This window comes from Pristis pectinata, chromosome 17 (genome assembly GCF_009764475.1).
Source record: "Pristis pectinata isolate sPriPec2 chromosome 17, sPriPec2.1.pri, whole genome shotgun sequence".
NCBI lineage: Eukaryota > Metazoa > Chordata > Chondrichthyes > Rhinopristiformes > Pristidae > Pristis > Pristis pectinata.
This window is the reverse complement of record NC_067421.1, coordinates 10,367,771-10,390,806: the sequence shown is the minus strand read 5'-3', so window position 1 is coordinate 10,390,806 and position 23,036 is coordinate 10,367,771. Positions and strand designations below refer to the sequence as shown.

General features: G+C 41.6%; 2 protein-coding genes across 2 annotated transcripts; one reads left to right on the top strand and one right to left on the bottom strand.

Annotated features, from left to right (window-relative positions):
- The first annotated feature begins 3,969 nt into the window (after positions 1–3,969).
- On the top strand, positions 3,970–10,679 carry c17h22orf39 (chromosome 17 C22orf39 homolog). The gene is made up of 3 exons (XM_052032306.1): positions 3,970–4,080; positions 5,834–6,001; positions 10,121–10,679. Exons 1-3 carry the CDS (start codon positions 4,021–4,023, stop codon positions 10,244–10,246), a joined length of 354 nt encoding a protein of 117 aa, XP_051888266.1. The 5' UTR covers positions 3,970–4,020; the 3' UTR covers positions 10,247–10,679.
- Positions 10,680–12,148: 1,469 nt separating this feature from the next.
- Positions 12,149–21,720, bottom strand: mrpl40 (mitochondrial ribosomal protein L40). The gene is made up of 4 exons (XM_052032350.1): positions 21,585–21,720; positions 18,206–18,289; positions 14,407–14,562; positions 12,149–12,527 (listed from the first exon to the last, which is right to left on the bottom strand). Exons 1-4 carry the CDS (start codon positions 21,617–21,619, stop codon positions 12,218–12,220), a joined length of 585 nt encoding a protein of 194 aa, XP_051888310.1. The 5' UTR covers positions 21,620–21,720; the 3' UTR covers positions 12,149–12,217.
- Between the last annotated feature and the right edge of the window lie 1,316 nt (positions 21,721–23,036).

Sequence of the window (23,036 nt, the reverse complement as noted above, 5' to 3'; positions counted from 1 at the left end):
ATACACTCAACATTGTGCATCCACAATTCCTCACCACACATTTTCAGAGATTTGCAACATTCTGGATAGAGAACTTTATAAGAATATTTTAACGGAATCAAAAATCATTTCTCTAAACTTCATAGAATGCAGACACATTCTGAGGGGTAAGAGGATCAAAACAGTCCATGATACACCAGCAGCAGAGCTGGTAAACAAACAGATGAGCACAAGAATGGAAGAAACGTGAGATGAATTTTTTTTTACACCGTGGGTTACTGGGATCTAGAATGCACTGCCTGACAGGTGGTGAGACAGCTTCACTGGTCACATTCAGAAGAGAACTGGTAGGGAAACCCAATCACAGGACAAAGAACAGGAGAAAAGAATTAAGTGTGAAGCTCTCCCAAAGAATTGCTTGGGTTTGAAGAGCCAGATGGTCGTGTTTATTTTACAAAGTAACCAAATAGCTACATTATTTCAGCCAAAAACAGATCATTGAGAAGAACTCAGTGGGTCAAGCAACATCTGTGGAGCATGTTTATATCTTCATCATTTTTGATGCCACTTGGAGGTGACATGAGATTTATAGCCAAGAAACTCGTCATTTAGGATAACTGGTTGTTTAGGCTCCAAATGAGTTTGTCCCCACCATCTTACCCTATCAACATATTCCTTTCCTTCCCACGTAGCTATCCAGCTTAACCTTATTTTAATTCATTTATTCATGAGATCTGAGCATTGCTAACTAGACCAGCATATATCATCCCATCCTTAAGTTCCTCTGAACTGAGTGGGTTGCCAGGGCATTTCAGACGGCAGTTAAGTGTAAACCAGATTGCTGTGGATTTGGAATCATATGTACAACAGTTCTGTATAGGGGTAGCTGAAAGTCAGCAGTGAACAAGATGAGTTTTTAACAATCCATGGTTTTATAATCACCATTACGAGTATTAGTTTTTAAAAAAAAATCCAGCGGATTTAATGATTTGGATCTGAACTCTCCAGCTACCATGGTAGGATCCAATGTCATGCCCCCAGATCAATAGCCCAGACCTCTAAAACCCTTAGTGTATCCACACTATTGACCACAACCACTTCATGTGAGTTTTTCATAGCACCCTTTGAGAAAGCAAGTTTGTTCCAAAATCACTATTGGATTATCACCTTCGAGTCATAATAGAAATACAGCTCAGAAACAAGACCTTTAGCCCACCGAGTCCAAGCCAACTATTAATCATTCATTTACTTTAATTCTACGTTAATCCCATTTTATTATTATTCTCTCCACATAATCATCAACACCCGTCAGATTTTACCACTCACCTTCACACTAGAGGCAATTCACAGTGGTCGATTAGCCCACCAACCCGCACGTCTTTGGGATGTGGCAGGACACTGGAGCACCCGGAGGAAACCCATGTGGTCACAGAGAGAATGAACCTAGGTCTCTGGTGCTGTGAGGCAGTGGCTTTACTAGCTGTGCCACTGTGCAACCAGTATAGATTCTGGAATCATTCCTGTGGAATGGAGGATAGCAAATGTGACCCCACTTTTTATGAAGGGAGTGATTGAGAAAATAAGAACCAATATAAGTAGGAGGAAAAGAGTTTGAAGCAATAATGAAGGACATAATAACAGAACTATTTGAACTGAACAACAGGGTTCAGCAAAGTTAGCATGGAGCTATGAAAGAAAAATAATGTTTGACCAATTTTCTAGAGTTCTTTGAGGAGGTTACTGGTAGAATAGATAAGGGGGAACCAGTGCATATGGTGTTGGAGTTTCAAAGGGGCTTCAATAAGGAGATTAGTCAACCAGTTTAGAATATAAAAGTTGTGTGTAATATACAGACCTGGATTGAGAATCGATTATCAGACAGAAAGGAAAGAATGGAAATAAATGGATCCTTCTTGGGTAAGTAGGCTGGGACTAGTGGGCTACTGTGGGGACTTGTGCTTTGCCCAGCTTTTCATAATAGATATCAATGGATTGGTTGGGGGAATCAAATGTTATATTTCCAAGTTTGCTGATGGGAGGAAGACATTAAAAAAGATTCAGTGGGCATCGACCAGCTGAGTGAGTGTGCAGGAATGTAGCAGCTGCAACACAATGTGGAAAAATATGAGATCATCCACTTTGGTGCACAAAGAAAACAGAGTATTTAGTTATAGGGGGAGAATGGGTAAAATTTATGTTATATATGACAAAGACCTTATGTATCCCTGTACACAAGTCACTGAAAGCCAGCAGACAAGTGCAGGAAGTAATTAGGAGGGCAAATGGTATGTAGACTTTATTACAAGAAGATTTAAGTACAAGATTAACATGTCTTACTGCAACTAGATAGGGCCGTGGTGAGACAGCACCTGTATTATAGAACATTGTTTAGACCCCCCTGCCCTAAAAAGGATATACTTGCCATAGAGGAAATGCAATGAAAATTCACCAGACTGGTTCCAGGGATGACAGGTTTGCTGTTGAGGAGAGCTTGAACAGACTGAACATGTATTCTCAGTCTGTTAAAGTTCAGAAGAATGGGAGGAGATTTTATTGAAACAAACAAAATTCTTACAGAACAGACTAGTTGCAGGGAGAATATTTCCCCTAGGTGATGAGTCCAGAATAAGGGGCAGGCCATTTAAGATTGAGATGAAGAAAAATATCTCACGCAGAAAGTGGTGAATCTTTAGAATTCTCTACCCAGCAGTGTTGTAGATGCTCAGTAATTGAGTTCACTCAAAACTGAGATTTATAGATTTCTGGATATTAAGGAAATCAAAGGATATGGGGATAGTGCAAGAAAATGGCTTCAAGGTAGAAGATCAGCCATGATCGGTGAATGGCAGAGCAGGCTTGAGGGTCCAAATGGCCTTGGCTACTACTTTTTCTTGTGTTCTTATTTTGTCTTCTATTGATGGATCCCTGTTTTGGACACATGGACGTGGGAGCATCTTCCTTATACGTGAGCACTCCTAAATTGTTAAAGACCTCTATCAGGATTCTAGAATCAGCAGTCATTACACTGAGCTGCCATCACAGAGGGAGCATTAGTGACCCAGGGCTGCCATCACAGAGGGAGCATTTGTGACCCAGGGATGCCATCACAGAGGGAGCATTAGTGACTCAGGGCTGCCATCACAGAGGGAGCATTTGTGACCCAGGGCTGCCATCACAGAGGGAGCATTAGTGACCCAAGGCTGCCATCACAGAGGGAGCATTTGTGACTCAGGGCTGCCATCACAGAGTGTGCATTCGTGGCCTAAGGTTGACATCATTGAGGGAGCATTAGTGACACAGCGATGACACCACAGAGTGAGCATTCGTGACACAGGGTTGACATAACAGAGTGAGCATTATCGATACAGCACCGATATCACAGAGTAAGCCTTAGTTCCAGGGGACTAATGTGTCCCATAGCGAGCACGAGTAACACTCGGTTGATGTCACTGAGCATTAATGACAGAGGACCGATAAGACGGTGAACACCTGCCGCACCTGTTGCGTATGGCTCACGTTATACAGCGAGCATGAGAGAGAGCGATCTGATATCCCAGATCCGGCAGATAAAACATAGGAAACACGGCGGAACAGCTTAGGGGAAGGGAAGCAACGCTTGGCAGAAGATTTTTCTTGCTCAGATGATCAATGTCAACCTGCTTCCTTCCGAACTCTACCTAATCTGGTATAAAACCTGGAAACATTAGACTGAAACTCAAATTGTATCTAAACGCTCCATAGAATTGCATTAATTGACAGAGAACAGAGAGCTTCAGTGACGACCCCTCGGATTGCCCACTGCCGCCGGCTCACAGCGAACCACCGAGAGCGCCCTGCTAAAACCCCGCCCACCCATGCACCGATTGGTCGGATTTGCTCATGAATATGTTACAGCTATTTTTTAAACCAGGCTGATTACCGACGTCCCGGTTTAGAGGCGGCACTGACTTCAAATGAGTAACGCGGATTGGTCAATCTTCGTCCCGCCGGCAAACGGGGAGGCGGGACGTGCTGCGGCTTCCCGGTGATTGGCTGCAAGCGATGTCCCGGCGAGGGGAGCGGAACAGAAGGGCAAGGATGGCGAATGTTGAGCTGTGGAGGGTGAGTGTGGGCCTGGGGCTGGAGTGTGTGGGGTTGCAGTGCAGATGGCAGGGTCACGTCCCGTGGCCTGGGTTCTGGTAATTGTTTTACTCTGTGCTGACTTTAAATTATCTGATTCCTCCATGATCACAGATTACCACTGCAGGAACAGGTCCGTGTTTCTGATGCAAACATTGATCTGTTTTGGTTCTTAATAACTTTCTTTTCAGATTGGTTCGCACTGGATTAGAGGGCATGTGCTATAAGGAGAGGTTGGACAATTTTGGGTTGTTTCCTCTGGAGGAGCAGAGGCAGTTTATAAAATTTATGAGAGGCATAGACAGACAGCCAGTATCTTTTTCCCAGGGTCGAAATGCCAAATACTAGAGGGCTTGCATTTAAGGTGAGAGGGGGAAAGTTCAAGGGGGATGTGTGGGGGAAGTTTTTTACACAGAGAGTGGTGCGTATATGGAATGTGCTGCCTGGGGTGGTGGTGGAGGCAGATATGATAGAGGCGTTTAAGAGGCTCTTAGATAGGCTCATGGATGTGCAGAGAATGGAGGGACGTGGAGCATGTGCAGGCAGAAGGGATTAGGTGTCATTAGTTTAATTAGTTTGCGCAACATCATGGGCCGAATGGCCTGTTCCTGTGCTGTATTGTTCTATGGGACGCAGATCAACCAAGTAATGTTGGTAATGGTGAAGATCTCCCCGTGTTAGGGCAATGTACTGGAATAACAACAGGAACTGCTGCAAATATTCTGCAGCTCAGGCTGAATTGCATCCAGCATTCTCAGTTTTTTTAAATTTCAGATTATTCCTTTCATTGATATGTGTGTTGTTGAGGCTGCATTTCATAGCTAGAACTTCCTGCCAGAGGCAAGCTGCCAGTGATCGCCACCAATTTGCTTGATAAATGGTCTCACCCCTTTCTCTACCAGTTTGACTTTCTGCATGCTGTAGGCTTGCCCAATGTAAAATCTTCATATTCAAACCCTGCCCGCAAAACATTTGGGAAAACTTTGACAGGTCAGTCAACGATGCGTTGAAGCTTGGTTGGCTGGCAAAGTGCCTCATTGATCTCTGAACTGACCCTGGCATTCAGAAGGATTCAAAAACACTTAAAATTATTTTAAAAAATAAAGCAATTAAATTTATTAAAAATAATCATACACTTAAACAGTTGTAATCTAAACAAATCAAATTTCTCTCCATTAAAATGATGGACTTGCTGTTCCTGCACCAGATTTAACCTCTGTAAGTGCAGACTAATTGTAGTGAGTCACATTCTGCCTCTGGATCCCTCATGCAGTTCAAAAGTAGGAGTGCAGTTGGCAACATCCCGGTGATGAGCAGTTTGCAAGTTCTGAATTTCTATTTTTGTGCGGGAGCCCTACTAATTACAGGGAGATTACATGATGACAATTTGATGTGGAATTGCTTGCACCTCATTATGTTTTGGACCAATATGTTTACAAAAATCATCTATGTTTTTAATAAATCTAACTGTGTTGTAGAACTTGGATGCCTTTTTAGGTAATTCACTGCATATGTTAACAGTAATCCTCATCCACAAAGTGTGTACCATAGTACACTCACATAGCCAATGTTGCCATTTAGAATTTATACCGGCAGATGTGGTAGTGTGCTGTTCTATATTCACGCTGGCCAGTCTCAGTACTGTACAGCTCAGTTTGGTGTTCCTATGCAGAGTATGAACACCAGAAGCCTGTCAGCTGTCTCTAACCTGTCATTGACAATCATATCATTACAGCCTCCTCGAATGTGTGATGATTATTGGAGTGAATGGAAGCATTGTCGGAGTGTGGGGAATCTCTTTCATCATTACTATGCCTATGGAGAGTTCCCGTCATGTAAGCAGTGGAAAACAGATTACAAAAATTGCAGGGAATGGGAAAAACATAAGTCTGGAGAGACTAAGGTGAGATTTTTGAAGAAAACATATATGGATGTAGTATTTCTGCATTTAGCCAAATAGCACCCTAATTTTTCTTGGAATTACTTTTGGAAACATGCTTTCTTTTTTATTTCAATCTTAGTTTTGTAATTTAAAACAAGAACAGGAAATGCTAGAAACACTCAGCAGGTTAGGCAGCATCTGTGGAAGGGAGAACAGTTAACACTTAAGTTCTGGGACCCTTCTGACAAACATTAAATGTTTCTCTCTCCACAGATTCTCCCTGACCTGTTGAATATTTGCAGTATTTTCTGTTTTTGTTTCAGATTTCCACCATCTGCATATATATGAATTTCTTATATTTTAAAAGTTGTTGTCTGATATTTCTCTTGTGAAAACAGTGGTTTGTGCTGGATGCAGATATAGTTCTTAATTTGAGGTAACCATTTTTAAAGACAGCATCTGTTTAATCCCTATAAGAGGTAGAAGCAAAAGTAAAGTATTTGGCTCCTTATATCTAATCTGTCATTCATTAAGATTGTGGTTGTTCTTTCATCCTGGTACCACTTTCCAAATATTTAGTGATATCCTTCTTGGTTATACTCAAGCCTCCATTCCCCTTTGGCTGGATAATTCTAAAGATTCATTGCCCTCTGGGTAAAGATTTTTTTCCACCTTAGTTCTGAATGACTACTTATTTTGAGAACTGGATCCCAGCCCCAGACCCTCCAACCCAGGAAACATTTTGCCAATATCTACCCTGTCAAACACAGTAAGAATTTTGTATGTTTCAATGATTGCCCTATCTAAATTCAAGAGAGTATCGGCCCAGTCAGCTTAATCTCTCATCAGAGGAGAAGCCCCCCCCCCCATCCAGGAATCTATCTGGTGAACTTCTGTGTACTCCTTATATCACAAGTACATCCTTTTGTAAGATATGGCCTTTGGATTTCCATAGGACTTTACAACCAATTTAGGACTTTTGAAGTGTGGTCATTGCTGTAACACATGCAATAATTTGTGCACATAAAAGTCCTACAGTTGATAATGTAACTTTTTTTTGCTGGGACAAATATTGTTCAGGACACAGAGAATTCCTTGTCTTCTTTGAAATATTGCCATTATGTCTTTTAAATCCACACAAAAGAATAGATGGGGCATGTCTGCCCTCACCCCATTCCCCCCCCCAAACATAACAGGGATAGAGTTCCTCTTGTCCTCACCTACCACCCCATGAGCCTCCGCATCCGACATATCATTCTCCGCAGCTTCCGCCATCCCCAATGGGATCCCACCACCAGGCACATCTTCCCCTCCCCGCCCCTCTCTGCTTTCCGCAGGGTTCGCTCTCTCCATGACTCCCTTGTCCGCTCGTCCCTCCCCACCGATCCCCCACCAGACACTTATCTCTGCAACTACGCTAAGTGTTACACCTGCCCTGACACCTCCTCCCTCACCACCGTTCAGGGCCCTAAACATTCCTTCCAGGTGAGACAGTCCTTCACGTGAATCCATTGGTGTTATTTATTGCATCCAGTGCTTCCAGTGAGGCCTCCTCCACATCAGTGAGACCCGATGCAGATTGTGGGAATCGCTTCGTGGAGCACCATCGCTCCATCTGCCTTACCTGCCAGGATCTCCCAGTGGCCAGCCATTTTAATTCCACTTCCCATTCCCACACCACTATGGCTGTCCACAGCCTCCTCTACTGCCACGTTGACGATAGATGCAGATTAGAGGAACAGCACCTCATATTCCACCTTGGTGGTCTCCAACCTGATGGCATGAACATCTATTTCTCCATCTTCGGGTAGCCACTCCCATCTGACCCCCCCCCCCACCCCCCCCCTTTGCTTTCCCTTATCCCACTGGCCCCATCACCCCTTCTGTTTCCCCTCCCCTGCCCTCTATCTGCCTGTCACCCACCCATTTCTCTCTCCAGTTCCCCTCATCACCTCCTTCCCTTTATTCCATGGTCCACTGTCCTCTCCTATCAGATTCCATCCTCTTCAGCCCTTTGTCACTTCCGCCTATAACCTCCCAGCTTCTTACGTAATTCCCACTCTCCCCCTCCCCCCACCTTCCCCCTCTCACCTGGATCCACCAACCACCCGCCAGCTCCTGCTCCACTCTTTCCCTCCACCTTTATACACTAGGCTATCTCCTCTCTTTTCCTTTCCAGTCCTGATGACGGGTCTCGACCGGAAACATCGACTGTCCATTTCCCTCCATCAATGCTGCCTGACCTGCTGAGTTCCTCCAGCATTTTGTGTGTTACTCCAGATTTCCAGCATCTGCAGTATTTCTTGTGTGGACCCGACATTGTTTCAGCCACCCAAAGGAACTTACTGTATAGCAGAAGAGTTACTTGGTTAGTGTACAGCAACAGAAATAACGTTAATAAAGGATGAATGAACTTTTGATTTACCTGGCGTTTTTTAGTATGTTCCAAAATAACACACTGCCAACAAAGTTCTTTGACTTGCAGTCGTCAATTTAATAAATGGCCATTCAATCTACTTCTATTTGAGGAGTAAATATTTAACCACAAAAGGTTACATAATGAGGACGTCCATAAACTTAAGTGCATACTTTTTTGAGTTTAGAATGTTGAGAGCTAATTGAGACCTTTAAAATGATGAAGAAATTCCTTTGTGCAGAGAAATAATCTTCCCTTATGTCTAAAATTGAGATGAAGAGGACATAGAAATGAGAGGATTCACATTTAAAGGTGCACTTTGCACACAAGAGGTAATAGAAGTCTATAATTTTCTTTTCCAACAAGGAACAAGGATTAGATGCTGGGTCAAATGAAAATTTCAAGGCTGAGACTGCTAAGTTTGGATGGGTGAGGGTAGCCAGTGATTGCAGCAATAGTAGATACATGGAGTTGAGGTAAGGTCAACTTCGATGCAACATATTGAATGGGATAGAACATGGGTGTGAGAGCTAGAGGATATGAGTGCATTAAGTTTAACCTTATGTGAAGTTTAACCTTATGCGAAGTCGCGACTTTGGAGATTTTTACTTCACAGTATAGTAAGTAACTGTATTAGAGTACCAGAAAGAGCTGTTGCTAGAACATTTTTTTAAATGCAGTTGATGGTAATAAGTATAAAAAATGGAGATGTTCAAATTGTCTTTAGAGAATGCTGATTCATGATACTGAATCACAGTGTAAGACCTATAATACCAAGGTGATAAGGTGAGAACTCTCAGCCATAGTAGAACAAATGGTGAGAAGGTGGAGGAAGATGGAAGGAACATTTTGGTTTCAGTTGGCAAATTGTGTGTTTGCAATCACCCTTCATCATCTCAATCTCTTGAGTATGTTCTGAACTTGTGAAAAATTCCAATAATCTGCTATCCAACTAGTTAGAAATCCCAATGGTTTAATGTCTGGCTCACCAGGTGATGTTTCCTGTGCACCCTTTAAATTCACATCGGGCCTTGCCTCTTGCTCTCCCTTTAAACTCACCTGGCCCTGTTTCCTGCACTTCCTTTAAACTTAATGGGTTCACTGTAAAAATTATTACAATACTGTATAACATCTTTAAAATACTGCAAATTGAAAGTGTTTAGGTATTATCAGGAATAACAGCCAATAGTCTGGATGGTCTGGAGTAGTCTGAGCCCAGCAGGATAATTGCAAAATATTTTAATTGGAAATAAATAAGTCTGTGCTTCTCGTCCTAACCACAATTGCCATACAGATCGGGCAGATCCCAAGTCCTTGGTGCCCGTAATAACTTGATTTGAACTGTGACACAAGTTGAGGTACAGCTGGCTTATGTCATTGGACAGAGGGAAGGAAATGTCAGCAGCAGCTCTTGCTCCTGATTGCTTACCATCGACTTGCACTTGACACGCAAGATTGGACACTCACTGAGCATTGCCCAATACCCTGCCTTCACCCAGTATTGAGACATGCACGTGAATAAGCCATTCTTGGGCAAGTTGCTGGAAAACACCAAAAGGCATCCCAGCCAGGAATCACATAATTTCTTTGTTGTTAGGCATCCTAAAAGAGTATTTCTTCAATGCAAGGCTTCGTTGAACTTCTTTCTACAACAGCTTTAGCAGCAGCCTCTGGTTGAAAGCAAACGTGGCTCTAACTGTTAAAGTTTATTTTACATTTTACAGAAAGCTTTACGTGAGAGTGAGAAGAAAAGGTTAGAAGAACAAAAGAGGCATCTTCTAGTCTGGGAGTTGAGGAAGAATCCACCAGCTGAATGGCATCTTCCCCTGAATGATGGAAAAGGGAAATAGTGGGAATTGCCCACACCTGCTGTTAAACCACCAGATTGTTGGACAACAGTCCACAATTTCTTGGCTGTGCATCCTTTATAAGGTTAGATTCAGGCTAAGCCACTCGGCATAGCTTCTTGGAGTCTTAATTGCATCAGCTAATCTGATTCACTTTTGGAATTTGGTACAACATCCATCTTGAATCTAATACTCTAGCTGATATGTGATAGCTAGACACCAGAAGTGTTTTTAAGGTAATGTTAGCTTAATCTGTGTTCAATAAAAACAAAACCAGCCTATTCATTTTATCTACCGGGTACTTGGAATGTTTTTTTTACACTTGTGGTTGCAGAAACTCTGAATGAGGAGGTACCTAAACCAACTTAAAATGTAAAATATGAATGAAAGCAACTAGGAGATTTGAATTCCCCATTAGTCCACGTATGGTAGTCAGCATCAAATATTAACAAGCCCATGGACTCTTACAGTGATATCGACTATACTTCCTTGAACTCTGTTTCCCGTAAGGACTGTATTCCATTCTCTCATTTCCTTTATCTTCATTGTATTTGCTCCAATGAAGAGACTTTCCACAGGTGCCTCCAAAATGTCTTCTTCTTGAACCATAGCCTCCCATGTAACACCGTTGATAGAACCCTTGATTGCTTCTCATCTATTTCCCTCCATCCCTCTGCTCTTACCCCATCTCCTGGACAGGGCAAAGTTCCCCTGGTCATCTTCCAGCCCACCTGTTTCTTTAACAGATTATCTTTCACTATTTCCACCAACTTCAAGGTTCCACCAACAGATACATCTTTCCATCCTCTCTCCCTTCAACGTTTTGTAGAGATTGTTCTCTTTGTGACTCCCTGATCCACTTTTCCATTCACCACCATCTACTCCTTTATGGTATGTTCTCAGGCAACTGCAAGAGGTGCAGCACCTGCTCTTTCACTGTTTTCCTTTCACCGTCCAGGGACCAAAACAGTTCTAGCAGATAAAGCAGTGAATCACTTGCATTTCTTCCAATCTAGTGTACTGCATTTGGTGTTCACAATGTGGTCTCCTCTGCACTGGAGAAATCGAATGCAGATTACATGACCATATGTGGACTATCTGCTTCGAGTCTGCAGGGGCAACTCACAGCTCTCTATTGCTTGCCACTTTAATTCTCCACTTCCACCCTAACTTATGTATTTGTGGCCTCCCACATAGTTATAACAGTTTGTACACTGCAAGTTTAAGGAACAGCACATAATCTTCTGTCTGGGCATGTTGCAGTCTTAAGACTTGATATCAGATCTGAGAATTTGAAATAGTTCACTTTGTCTTTCTGCATTAGATGTGGCCATTTGTCATAAGTTATCCATTTTGTGTTACGAGCTTAGTTTTTTTTCTCCATGTGATAAAGCCTGACTGTTGGACGTATCCTACAGCCCTGCACAGTGCACCTTTTCACATCTTTGTATTTTCACTTTTATAGTATTTTCTTTCTCTAACTGCCCACAGCTAGACAACCTCAACACTTGTCCCACAGCAACTTCACCCTATCAGAGATATTCCCTTTGTCCTATCTATCCCACCCCCACCTTTTCTGCAACTTAAAACCAACTTGTTTTCCCTCATTCCGTTCTGAAGGATGTTCAACCTGAAACATTTACCATTTCTCCTTCCGCAGATGCTGCCTGATCTGCTGAGTGCTTCTAGCATTTTCTGCTTTTAAGATTTCCAAATTGTGTATTTTTTTTTTGATTTTCATTCCAATTAGCTTGCCAATTAGCATTACCATTGTTAATTTCTATATTTTTTACTATGCTTTTCGAAGAGCACTGACAGGCATTCAAGGAGATGGCAACTTTTCTGAAAACTTGTAAATCAGAAATATATTTCATTTAGATATTACAGTATTATGTACATTTTATGACAATATTTACTTTATTTAGAAAAATCAGATTAAAAGGACAACCAGAAAGTGAAGGGCTCTCATGCACATCACTGTGTATAAACTTTTGTGATATCTCTGTATTTTCCATCAGGTGCTTGGTAGTCAGCTATAGGAGGAGTATAACTACATCCTTGTAACTCCAATGGAAACAGTCCTTGGTCCCGTTTAATGGCAGCCTGGTACAAGTCCTCTGATTCGAGCTGCAGTTCCTGTAGAGCCTCCTGCTGCGCCTTGATCATGGACTGAATCATTTCCGCTTCTTTTTTATGTTCCTTCTTCTTATATCGAGACCATTCCTTCATCAGAAGTGCTCGTTGCTCACTCTCTTCCTCTGTCAGTTTGGGTGGGTCTCGAACTCTAGGCACCATAGATAATATGTTACTGCAGGCTTTTTCTTAAAAACGTGGTCCTCATTAGTACATGGGGTTAGCTTTGCATTCTCTGGCCTGAAATTATGCTTTCAGTTTCTACGTTGGAGATTCTCATAGAATCATACAGAGATAGAGCACAGAAACAGGCCCTTCAGCCCACCAAGTCCGTGCCAACCATTAACCACCCATTTATATTGACCCAACCCTAACCCACTTTTATTTGCCCCACAGTTTCACCAATTTCCCCAGATTCTACCACTCACCTACACACTAGAGGTAACTTAAAGTGGCCAATTAACCTACAGATCTGCACATCTATGGGATGTGAAAGGAAAGTGGAGTACTGTGGTCACAAGGAGAATGTACAAACTCCACACAGACAGCACCAAAGATCAGAATTCAACTTGGGTCTCAGGTGCCGTGAGGCAGTGGCTCTACTAGCTGTACCAGTGTGCCATACGAAGTGTGTAAAAGGGTGCTTCACACAATTCATTAAGTGAATAAGATCCCACAAATAATAACAAATGAATGACGAGTTAATTAATCTTAAATGATATTAGTTAAGGGAGTTTGCCAGAACTTATTTCTTTAAATAACAGTACAGATCTTGGGAGAAATTTGGAATCTTGCTTCAGTGTCTTAATTGAAAGAAGAAAAAAAGCATACACCATGGAACTTTTCGTGATACTGGGATGTCCCAAAGTATTTCAGGGAATGCTGTAATCAATCTGTGTACAGTGAGCTCCCACAAACAGCAATATGAAAATTACTAGATAATCTGTTAGTCATGGGGTTACATATTGTTTATCAACCAAAAATGTTTAAGAGTCTAATGGAATACCTGATCAGATTGTTTCGACGTCTGTTGAGAGGGAAATCGTGTTTGATCAATTTATTGGAGTTCTTTGAAGTAGTAACATGCGATGGATAATGGGGAAATTTAATGAAACCACATCTGGAATGCCTTGTACAGTATTAGTCTCCTTATTTAAGGACGAATGGAAAGGTTGTCTAATGAGGAAAGATTGGAAGGCTAGACATACATCTGCTGCTGCTTAGAACAGTGAGAGGAAACGATTGAAATACAAGATCCTGAGGGGTCTCGTCAGGTTGAACATGGGGAGGACATTTCCACGTAGGAGAATCTGGAACTAGAGCTCACTGATTAAAAGCAAAAGGGTCACCCATTTGATGAGGTGAAATTTTCTCTGAGGGTCACAAGCTTTTGGATTTCTCTTCCTCAAAGGGCACTAGAAGCAGAGTTTTTGAATATTTAAGAGAGAGGTAGGTAGATGGTTGATAAGCAACAGATGGAAAGGTTACAGTGGAATTGAGGTTACAATCAGATAAGCCACATTAAATGTTGGTTTAGGCGTCAAGGGCCGAGTAACCCACTCCTGCTCCTAATTTGTATATTGATGCTGAAGGAGCCATTAGTTGACCCGAATCTGGTACACCAGGTACATACACTCCTCTCGTGTTACAAGCTTGATGGCTATATGATCAACATCTTAGCTTTCTGAGGAATACGTTAGTTTTCTTATCCTTGGATCTACTCTGCTCTCTTCAGCTGCATTTGCTGCCTTCATCCATCTCTCCTACACCTCATATCTCACCTTAACTTCCTTTTCCCTCACCTTATCCTGAACCCACTAACACTCTCCCAAGTTGCACCTGGAGCCCCTTTACCGTTTGAAGGAAGATAAATAATGGTGATAACACCACGTTACTTCTGTAATGTGGTGAAAATCCAGCCTGGAAAATAAACTCTTTAGCAGCAGTAATTGCAAAGAAATCCCATAATAGAAAACAATGGGGAAAGCATATGTTTCCTATTGGAAACTAATGTCTTAGACCACACAAACCTGGATTCATCAAGGAACTTTGTGGGAGTGACAAAATCTTCGATTGGGATCAGCTCCGGAGGAACCCGTTCCAACTTCTTCAATCTCTTTTTCAAGCGGTCTCTCACTGCCTGCTCTCTTCTGGGATCCACTTTTTTCTTTCTCTTAGGCTCAGCTCTGCAAAACAAATTTGCCCACGCAAATTAAATGAATGGATTAATTCTGTCCGCATCTTCCTTCCCCAGAGTCCTCTCACTAGCAATGTGATGGTAAGGAGACCTGCCCCAGTTTCTGCTACTGCCACTCAAGCAATGGAGAAGTCCAGTGATGAGGAACAGTCTTCCTTGAGTTTACTCCCTGACCCAGTAGAAACAGTAATCAAAGTTAGAATCAAACCTTGAGGAAATCACTGACATTCGTTTTGAGCCAAAACAATATAACACACATTCGATTCAAGGGTTTTGGCTACAGGGATCAATGGATGATTTGATCAGCCTTTTTATTTTCCTATTCTCTAAATTTAATGGAATAATTTAGCTCACCCACACATTCTCCCTTCCTGACCTCTGAAAGAATAAACAGTTGCTGCAAAGTGGCCAGATTTGTTGATATTTTCTATATTCTCTCCAGAGATCTACAGTTTTGATTTGGCTCACATAACAGCAGATCAGGCTCACAAATGACGATAAGCATCACTTATAGGGCTGCAGCATTTTTAGATTTCCAGCGTTAATTGTATTATGCTTTGATAACACAAAACTGTAACTAAAATGATCACACCTCCATTAAAGAATTTTAGTCTCAGACTCATATTCAAAGTATATATCCTACTAAAGGAATATCTTTTTGACTATCATACAACATTATTAAGGTGATGACATGTGCAATTTTATTTCAAACTAGACATGTTGACAAATGAATTTCATCAATTTTTTTGCCCATTTGCTGCAGGCGTTGCTCCTACATATCACAACAACAACAATAACCAGGGTTCTCTCTATATCCAAACTAGACTTTTAAAGATTTATAAAATTGATGACTTTTGAGTGGAATCATCAGTCAAAGAGTTTATAGGGTTGGGTAATGAGAGGAAGGAGAAACATCGATTTAGAAGTGGACAAACTGAAGAGAGTCAGAGGATGATTTTTTAGTTGAACACAAATAAAGGCAAAGAAACTATTTCACAATTTCAACATTAGAATCATGCAGCACAGAAACAGGCCATTCAGCCCAAGTGGTCTATGCTGACCAGTGGGCTCCCTTCTGTATTAACCCCATCATCCAGCACTTGGTCTTTAGCCCACTATACCTAAGTGATTCAAGTGTTCATCCAGACACTTCTTAAATGCTGTCAGTGACCCAGCTTCAACCACTCTCAGGCAGTGCATTCCAGGTACTTACCACACTCTGGGTGAACAAAGTCCCCCTCATATCTCCTCTGAATCTCTTCCCCCTTATCCCAAATCTAGGTCCTCTAGTTTTATCTACTTCCAATATGGGGAAATGTTTCCTGCAGTCTACCCTATCTATATCCCTCATAATTTTATGCACAGTACCTCAGTCATGTCCTCTCTTAACCTCGCCTGTTCCAGGGAGGACAGACTTAGCTTCTTCAGTCCCTCCTCATAACTGAACTGCTCCATCCCGGGCAACTCCTGGTGAATATCCTCTGCACCATCTCCAGCACTCTCATACCCTTCCTATATCTTGGTGACTACAACTGCACACAGTACTCCAGCTGAGGCCTGACCAAGGTTTTATAGTGTTGGAGCATAACCTCCCTACTTCTGCATTCAAAGCCCGATGGCCAGTATCCATATTGCCTTCCTAACCACATTGTCTACTTGCGTTGCCACCTTCAGGGATCTATGAACTTGTACTCCGAGGTCCCTCGGTTCCTCAATAATTCTCAAGGCCCTACCATTCATGGTGTATGTCCTAACCTTAGTGTTCCCTAAATGCATCACCTTACATTTGTCAGGATTGAACTCCATCTGCTATCTTTCAGCCCATTTCATGAAAATATTGACATCTCTCCACAGCCTAAGACTACCTTCCACACCATCAACAACTCCACCAATCTTCAAGTCATCCGCGAACTTACTGACCTTGCCTCCCATATCCAAACAAGTCATGTATATTACAAACAATAAAGGGTTAACACCAACAGCAAATACTAATTTACCCCCCATTCCTGTTCAAATGAATACATCCCCAAAACACCCTCAATTTACTTGTATTAATGTGAAGAACAAAAAATAGAACAGTTAAGGACTGCAAAGCTATCAAGTTAGGAAATAAGAGGTGATTTCGAAAACTAAGAAATTCTCTTGTGATCTCTCCTTTTCTGTTTTGGGAGTTTTATAATTCTTCACTTTTTCTATTTCTCCAATTTGATCTTCCTAGCAATTTTGCCAGTGTAGATCTGGATAGTGCATGGTACAGACACTGGAAAAAAAAATCACCATGTCCAAGACAATGATCTTTGATTCACTGGTATAGTCAAGAGAATAGTGTTCCTCTGATATTTCACATGTAACCAGATTGCAAGTAGCACAGCCACTTAGTAGTAGCAAGTAGTCCATTCTTATCACTACGGTTCCACTGACACTTGTGCTTGAGTTAAACAACTCATTAACTCAACAGTCAAGGAGTTTTGAGAAAGGATTAGGGCAGTATTTACAAATTTGAGAAAGGATCAGTTTCTATGACTTCAGAAAAACATCAGGTTGAAGGGATACAGCAGAAATAAAAGGATACATGTCAAAAGATCTGCTGATGCTGAATCAAAAATCTAAGGAGTATTTACTCAGAGAAGGGGGAGAATTAAGACAAGGGCACAACTTGTAGGAAGACCAATGTACTCAAAAATTATAAATTACTTAAATGGAAGGAAAGGAATGATCAAGGGAGAATTTTGCAGTTTTCTGATTTGTCTCTCGTGGAGTATTTTCTTCTAACTTAATAACTTCATAGTTCATTGCTGTTTCTATTTTTCTTGCTTTAGTAGGCTGGAAAAATTGTCAATGCTTGAACATGAAAGAGCTCTACCTGATAACAAATGATACAGGTTAACTAAGGGAAATATTAATAAATTACCGATGATACTCTGGGAAAGGAGTTTTGCACTAAATATTATTTGAACTGTTGACATTTAGTAAATGTTATTGGCTTAAAAATCTCAATTCTTATTTTGTAGTAATGAAACAGTTGCTACCCTTTTTACCTTGATCCCCCTCTTAATTCTAATTCTTTTGAAATAGCTCTGAAGAGATGGAGCCCAATATATTAACATTCCGAGGAAGGGTCTTTGACCTGAAATTATAACTCTGTCTCTCTTCCCACAGGTGCAGCCTGACCTACTGGGTATTTTCAGCATTTCATGGTTTTATTTTAGATTTCCAGCATCTGCATTTTTATTTTGATTTTCACGTGAACATTCCCTTCTCACTCTGGTCCACAAATGCTAATTGGCTTGTTGCTTTTTTTTAAAACAAATTTTCTCTTTGTTTTAGACTTCCAGCATTACCAATTGTATTTTTCCTCTATAATGGAATATTTATATTACATTCCACTTCGTTTTATTTATTTTACTGCAGATATATTTCAATCATGCTGCTATAGCATTTGCATACAACTAAGTGAACCCAGGGCTAGATGGACCTCAGCTAAGGCACTTGAAAGGTTTTTTGATGCTGGCCCAACTACAAAATCACCCGCAGCAGAGAAGCTGATCCCTCAGAATGCACTGAGTGGACAATTTTCCCATATTAATCCAGGTAGTTGCTTAGGAAGAAGAGGCCCGTACCATATACCGTACCTCATGGGCAAGGATCCTCTGAGTGCCAGCAGGGACGTATGCCAGTGGCTGCCTCGAACTGAAGCATTTGACACTGCACGAGGACTGGAAGAGAAAGAACAATCAGTTCTAGCTTTCAAAGAGTCAGATTCATCTTGTGCTTTGATAATGTTGCTTTAACAAAGTTAACTCCGTTTCTTAACAGCCGCTCATATCTCAGACAATAAAAATTACAGGAAAGCAAAACATCAGCTGTAAGAAATCCTGGAAAGAATTCTGATTTCAGAAAATACACACAGATAATGTAGTTCTGCCAGTCCAAACGACCTGTTCTCTGTCAGCAATGTGGGCTCCACATTTAGCAGGGTGCTGCCAGGTTTCTGTCTTGCCTGGATTATCTCCTTCTTCAAACTAACTATTGCAAACTTCATTCAAATCCCATCAAAGGATGACATCTCCCTGTGGCAAAATCTTGCATTCTTCAAGTCAATCCAGAGCAGAGATCTAAACTTTATTGGTCACCGATGTTGACTTCATATTACTTCCCAAACCCATAACCTAGAATGACACTAGTGCAGCATTAAGGGAAGTGTGGCACTGTCAGGTGAGCCATAGTGTGAGCCATAGTGTGAGCAACAGACTGAGTCCACAAACCCGTTCTCTCTTAAGTGGATAAGAACATATACAAACAGAAGTATAAATGGGCCATTCAGTCCCTCATGCCTGTTCCACGATCCATTAAAATCATTGCTAATCTTTTATTTAAGTGCCTCTTTCCTGCACTAATTCCTAGATTCCCTTAAAAAATGTCAAACCACCTCTTGAATATAACTCAACAATTAAGCCTCCACAGTCTTTTGGCTAGAGAATGTAGAAGATCCCACAAACACTTAATATGCAGTATCGGACAATGTTTATTCACCATCCAAAATCATTAAAAAAACAATGTTTGGTATTGTAATTAATAAGAATTTGGCTACCACGTTTCCTGCCTTCAGAAGCACTTGATTTGGGCAATACCTCTTGGGAGTCATACAGCACGGAAACAGGCCCAATTGGTCCATACTGACTAAGATTCCCATCTAATGTAGTCTGATTTGCTTGCATTTGGGTCATATCCCTCTAAATCTTCCATACCCATGTACCTGTCTAAGTTCTTTTTAAATGCTGTTAATGTATCTGCCTCAACTGCTTCCTCTGACCATCCTCTGGGTGAAAAAGTTGCCCCTCAGATTCCTATTAAATCTCTCCCCTCTCACCTTCAATCTCTAGTTCTTGATTCCCCAACCCTGGAAACAAACTGTGCACATTCACCCTACCCATGCCTCTCATGCTTTTATACACCTCTATAAATGCACCCCTTATTCTCCTAAGCTCCAATGAATAAAGTGCCGACCTGCTCAACCTCTCTCCATAACTCAGTCCGTCAAGTCCGGGCAACATTCTTGTAAATCTCCTCAACACTTTTTCCAGCTTAACGGCATATTTCCTATAACAGGGTGATTAACAATGAATGCAATATGCCAAATGCGGCTGCACCAACGTCTTGTACAACTGTCCCAACTTCTAGACGCAGTGCCCTGACTGATGAAGGCCAGCGTGCCAAAAGCCTTCTCCACTACCCTGTCTACCTGAGACACCACTTTTGAGAAATCATATACTCCTAGGTTTCTCTGTTCGACAACGCTCCCCAGGGCCCTAAGATTCTCTGTGGAAGTCCCACCCGGATTTGTCTTCCCATAATGCAACACCTCACACTTATCCAAATTAAACTCCATTTACCATTCCTCGGCCCACTTACCCAGTTAGAACATAGAACATTACAGCACGGTATTGGCCCTTCAGCCCACGATGTTGTGCCGACATTTTATCCTGCTCTAAAATCTATCTAACCCTTCCCTCCCACATTGCCCTCCATTTTTCTATCATTCATGAGTCTATCTAAGTCTCTTAAATGTTCCTAATGTATCTGCCTCCACCACCTCTGCCGGCAGTACGTTCCACGCGCCCACCACTCTCCGTGTAAAAAAACTTGCCTCTGTCAACCCCCCATACCTTCCTCCAAGCACCTTAAAATTATGCCCCCTCACCCTGGGAAAAAGTCTCTGACTGTCCACTCGATATATGTTGATCAAGGTTCCTCTGTAATTCCTGAAAACCAACTTCACTGTCTACAACACCACCTACTTTAGCATCATATGCAAACTTACTAACCATGCCTTGCACATTTTTATCGAAATCATTGATATAGATCACAAATAACAATGGGCCTAGAACTGATCCCTTGGGAACACCACTAGTCACTGGCCTCCAGTTCGAAAAGCAACCTTTCATCATCACCCCCTGCTTCCTACCATCAAGCCAATTGTGAATCCAACTGGCTAGCTCTCCCTGGATCCCATGCAATCTAACCTCCCATAGCAGCCTACCATGTGGAACCTTATCAAAGGCCTGCCCTCGTCGACCTTCTTGGCTACTTCTTCAAAAACTCAGTCAGATTCGAGAGACATGGTCTCCACACCAACTATCCCTAATCAACCCGTCTTTCCAAATGCACATATATCCTCAAGATCCCCTCCAGTAACTTACCTACCACAGGTGTTAGGCTTACTGGTCTATGGATCCCAGGTTTTTCTTTGCAGCCCTTATCAAATAAAGGCACAACATTAGCCACCCTCCAGTCTTCCAGTACTTCACTTGTCGCTAACGATGATGCATATATCTCAGCCTGGGCTCCTGCAATTTTTTCTTGGAGATACCTGATCAGTCCCGGGAGATTTATCTACCTTCATACATTTTAAGACATCCAGCACCTCTGCTGTAACGTGGACTATTCCTAAGATATCCCCATTAACTATCTCACATTCCGAAGTCTTCACGTCTTTCTCTACGGTAAAAATAGAGGAGAAATATTCATTTGAGGACCTCACCCATCTCCTGCAGCTCCATGCAAAGATGTCCACTTTGGTCTATGAGGGGTCCTATTCTCTCCCTAGTTACTCTTTCCCCTCTTCATATACGTATAAAATCTCTTTGGATTCACAATCTTTCCTGCCAAAGTTATCTCATGCCCCCTTTCTGCCCTTCTGACTCCCTCAAGAATACTCCTGCATCCCCTATACTCTTCCAGGGATTCACTTGATCCCACGCCTCCTGAGGTTCTGGAAGGCGCTTTATATAAATGCAGGATCTTTACTTACCTGTTGGGAATCCGCTTTCCTGAAGCGCGTTGTGATGGTTTTCCAGTTAATAGAAATAATACCTGGCCAGGGGATTGATATCGTCCCAAACCCACTCAACACGGCCGGCTGCCGCCTCTCCCTCAGGCCAGACACCGTCAGCCGCCTCTCCCCGGGCCAGACACCATCAGCTGTAGCTTCCCCACCAGGTCAATACTTACATCAGGCCGAGGAGCGGCCGGGCCGTCCACGCCATGTTAATGGGGGCACGGAGTCACCTTGAGTTCTTCACGCTGTCACTGCTCCTTTCTCCAACCGGTCCACACTACCCGAGCCGCTTCCAGCGGCGCACCACCCCCAGCAACTTCTCCCCACATAATGATGTCCGACTCGGCTACACAATTCATGACTATTGTTCCCAGCCTACAAAGTCATGGACCTCAGCAAATCGATAGCAGTGATTGAACATTTGTTCTAAATTTTTAAAATAAAGTATAATAAAGTCATTATTAAACATGCAAGTGAAACTACTACAAGCTAAAAAAGCATACTTATTTTATCTTTCAGAGTACCAAAAGTTCACAGGCTTGAAATATAAAAAAAATACCTTGGACTTCAGAAACTTGAATTGGGCAAAACGTTAAAATGAAACTTGATAAATAGCTTGAAGGATGGATTTGACAAAGAACAATTATGTCCGAGTTTCCATAAAGAAACAACTTGTATTTAAAGATTGCTGAGACCAAGTGAAGTAAAGGGAAATTCTACAACAGTAAAACATCATCATGCCGAACAAGTTTATCCTTTGTTTTAATGCTTTCTAACCTCCTGTCATGACTCCAATTTAGTTGTGTCTCCCAAATGCAATAGTAATTTGCTTCTTATATCTATTTGTTTTTTTTCCCCATTCTGTAATGTTTTGTAGTGAATAATTGACCTAGTTCATTGCATTTCGCCGAGGTCATTTTGCCAGTTCCCATAAAACAATCATACAAACTGCAACATATCAAGTTATGTATCACTGAATTTTACCTTTTTAAAAATTTTAACTTTAAGTGACTTGAGCACAAGATGTAGGTTGGACATCATTTAGGAGTACTGCACTTTTGGAATAAATATTTTTCAATGAGGCATTAAACTTTTCAGGTGAACTTAAAAGTTTCCAGACACTTTCCAGATAAAAAGGGAGGCTTGGCCCCCATTGTAAAGGCAGTATGTATTTATTTCCCAACGTAAACCACTAATCCAGATGATTTGGGCGTTCTTTCTTTTTTTAAATTAATTTCTGAGATCTTGTTGTGCACACATTTTGGAAGTTGTATTTTGTATATTATAACCACAGGTACATTTCAAAATCACTTATTTGACTGCAAATCCCCCAGAATATCATCAGTTTAATGCAAATCTAATTTCAAAAACATATAAATGTAGAATCCATTCTAGGCAGTGATTAGATGAATATTTCTCTGCAGTGACTAGGATAGGGACCTGGTCAAGATGGTTGAGGTATTGTTGAATGCTGAACAAGTTGCTATCAAATAAAAGGCCGGGGATTTAGGTTTGCCTGAGGTTTTGATGGTCACAAGCCTTTCAGTTATTCTAAATTAAAATTATACATTAGTAGTCACATCAAAATATTTTTAACAGCTACGGATGTGACTGACAATTATGCA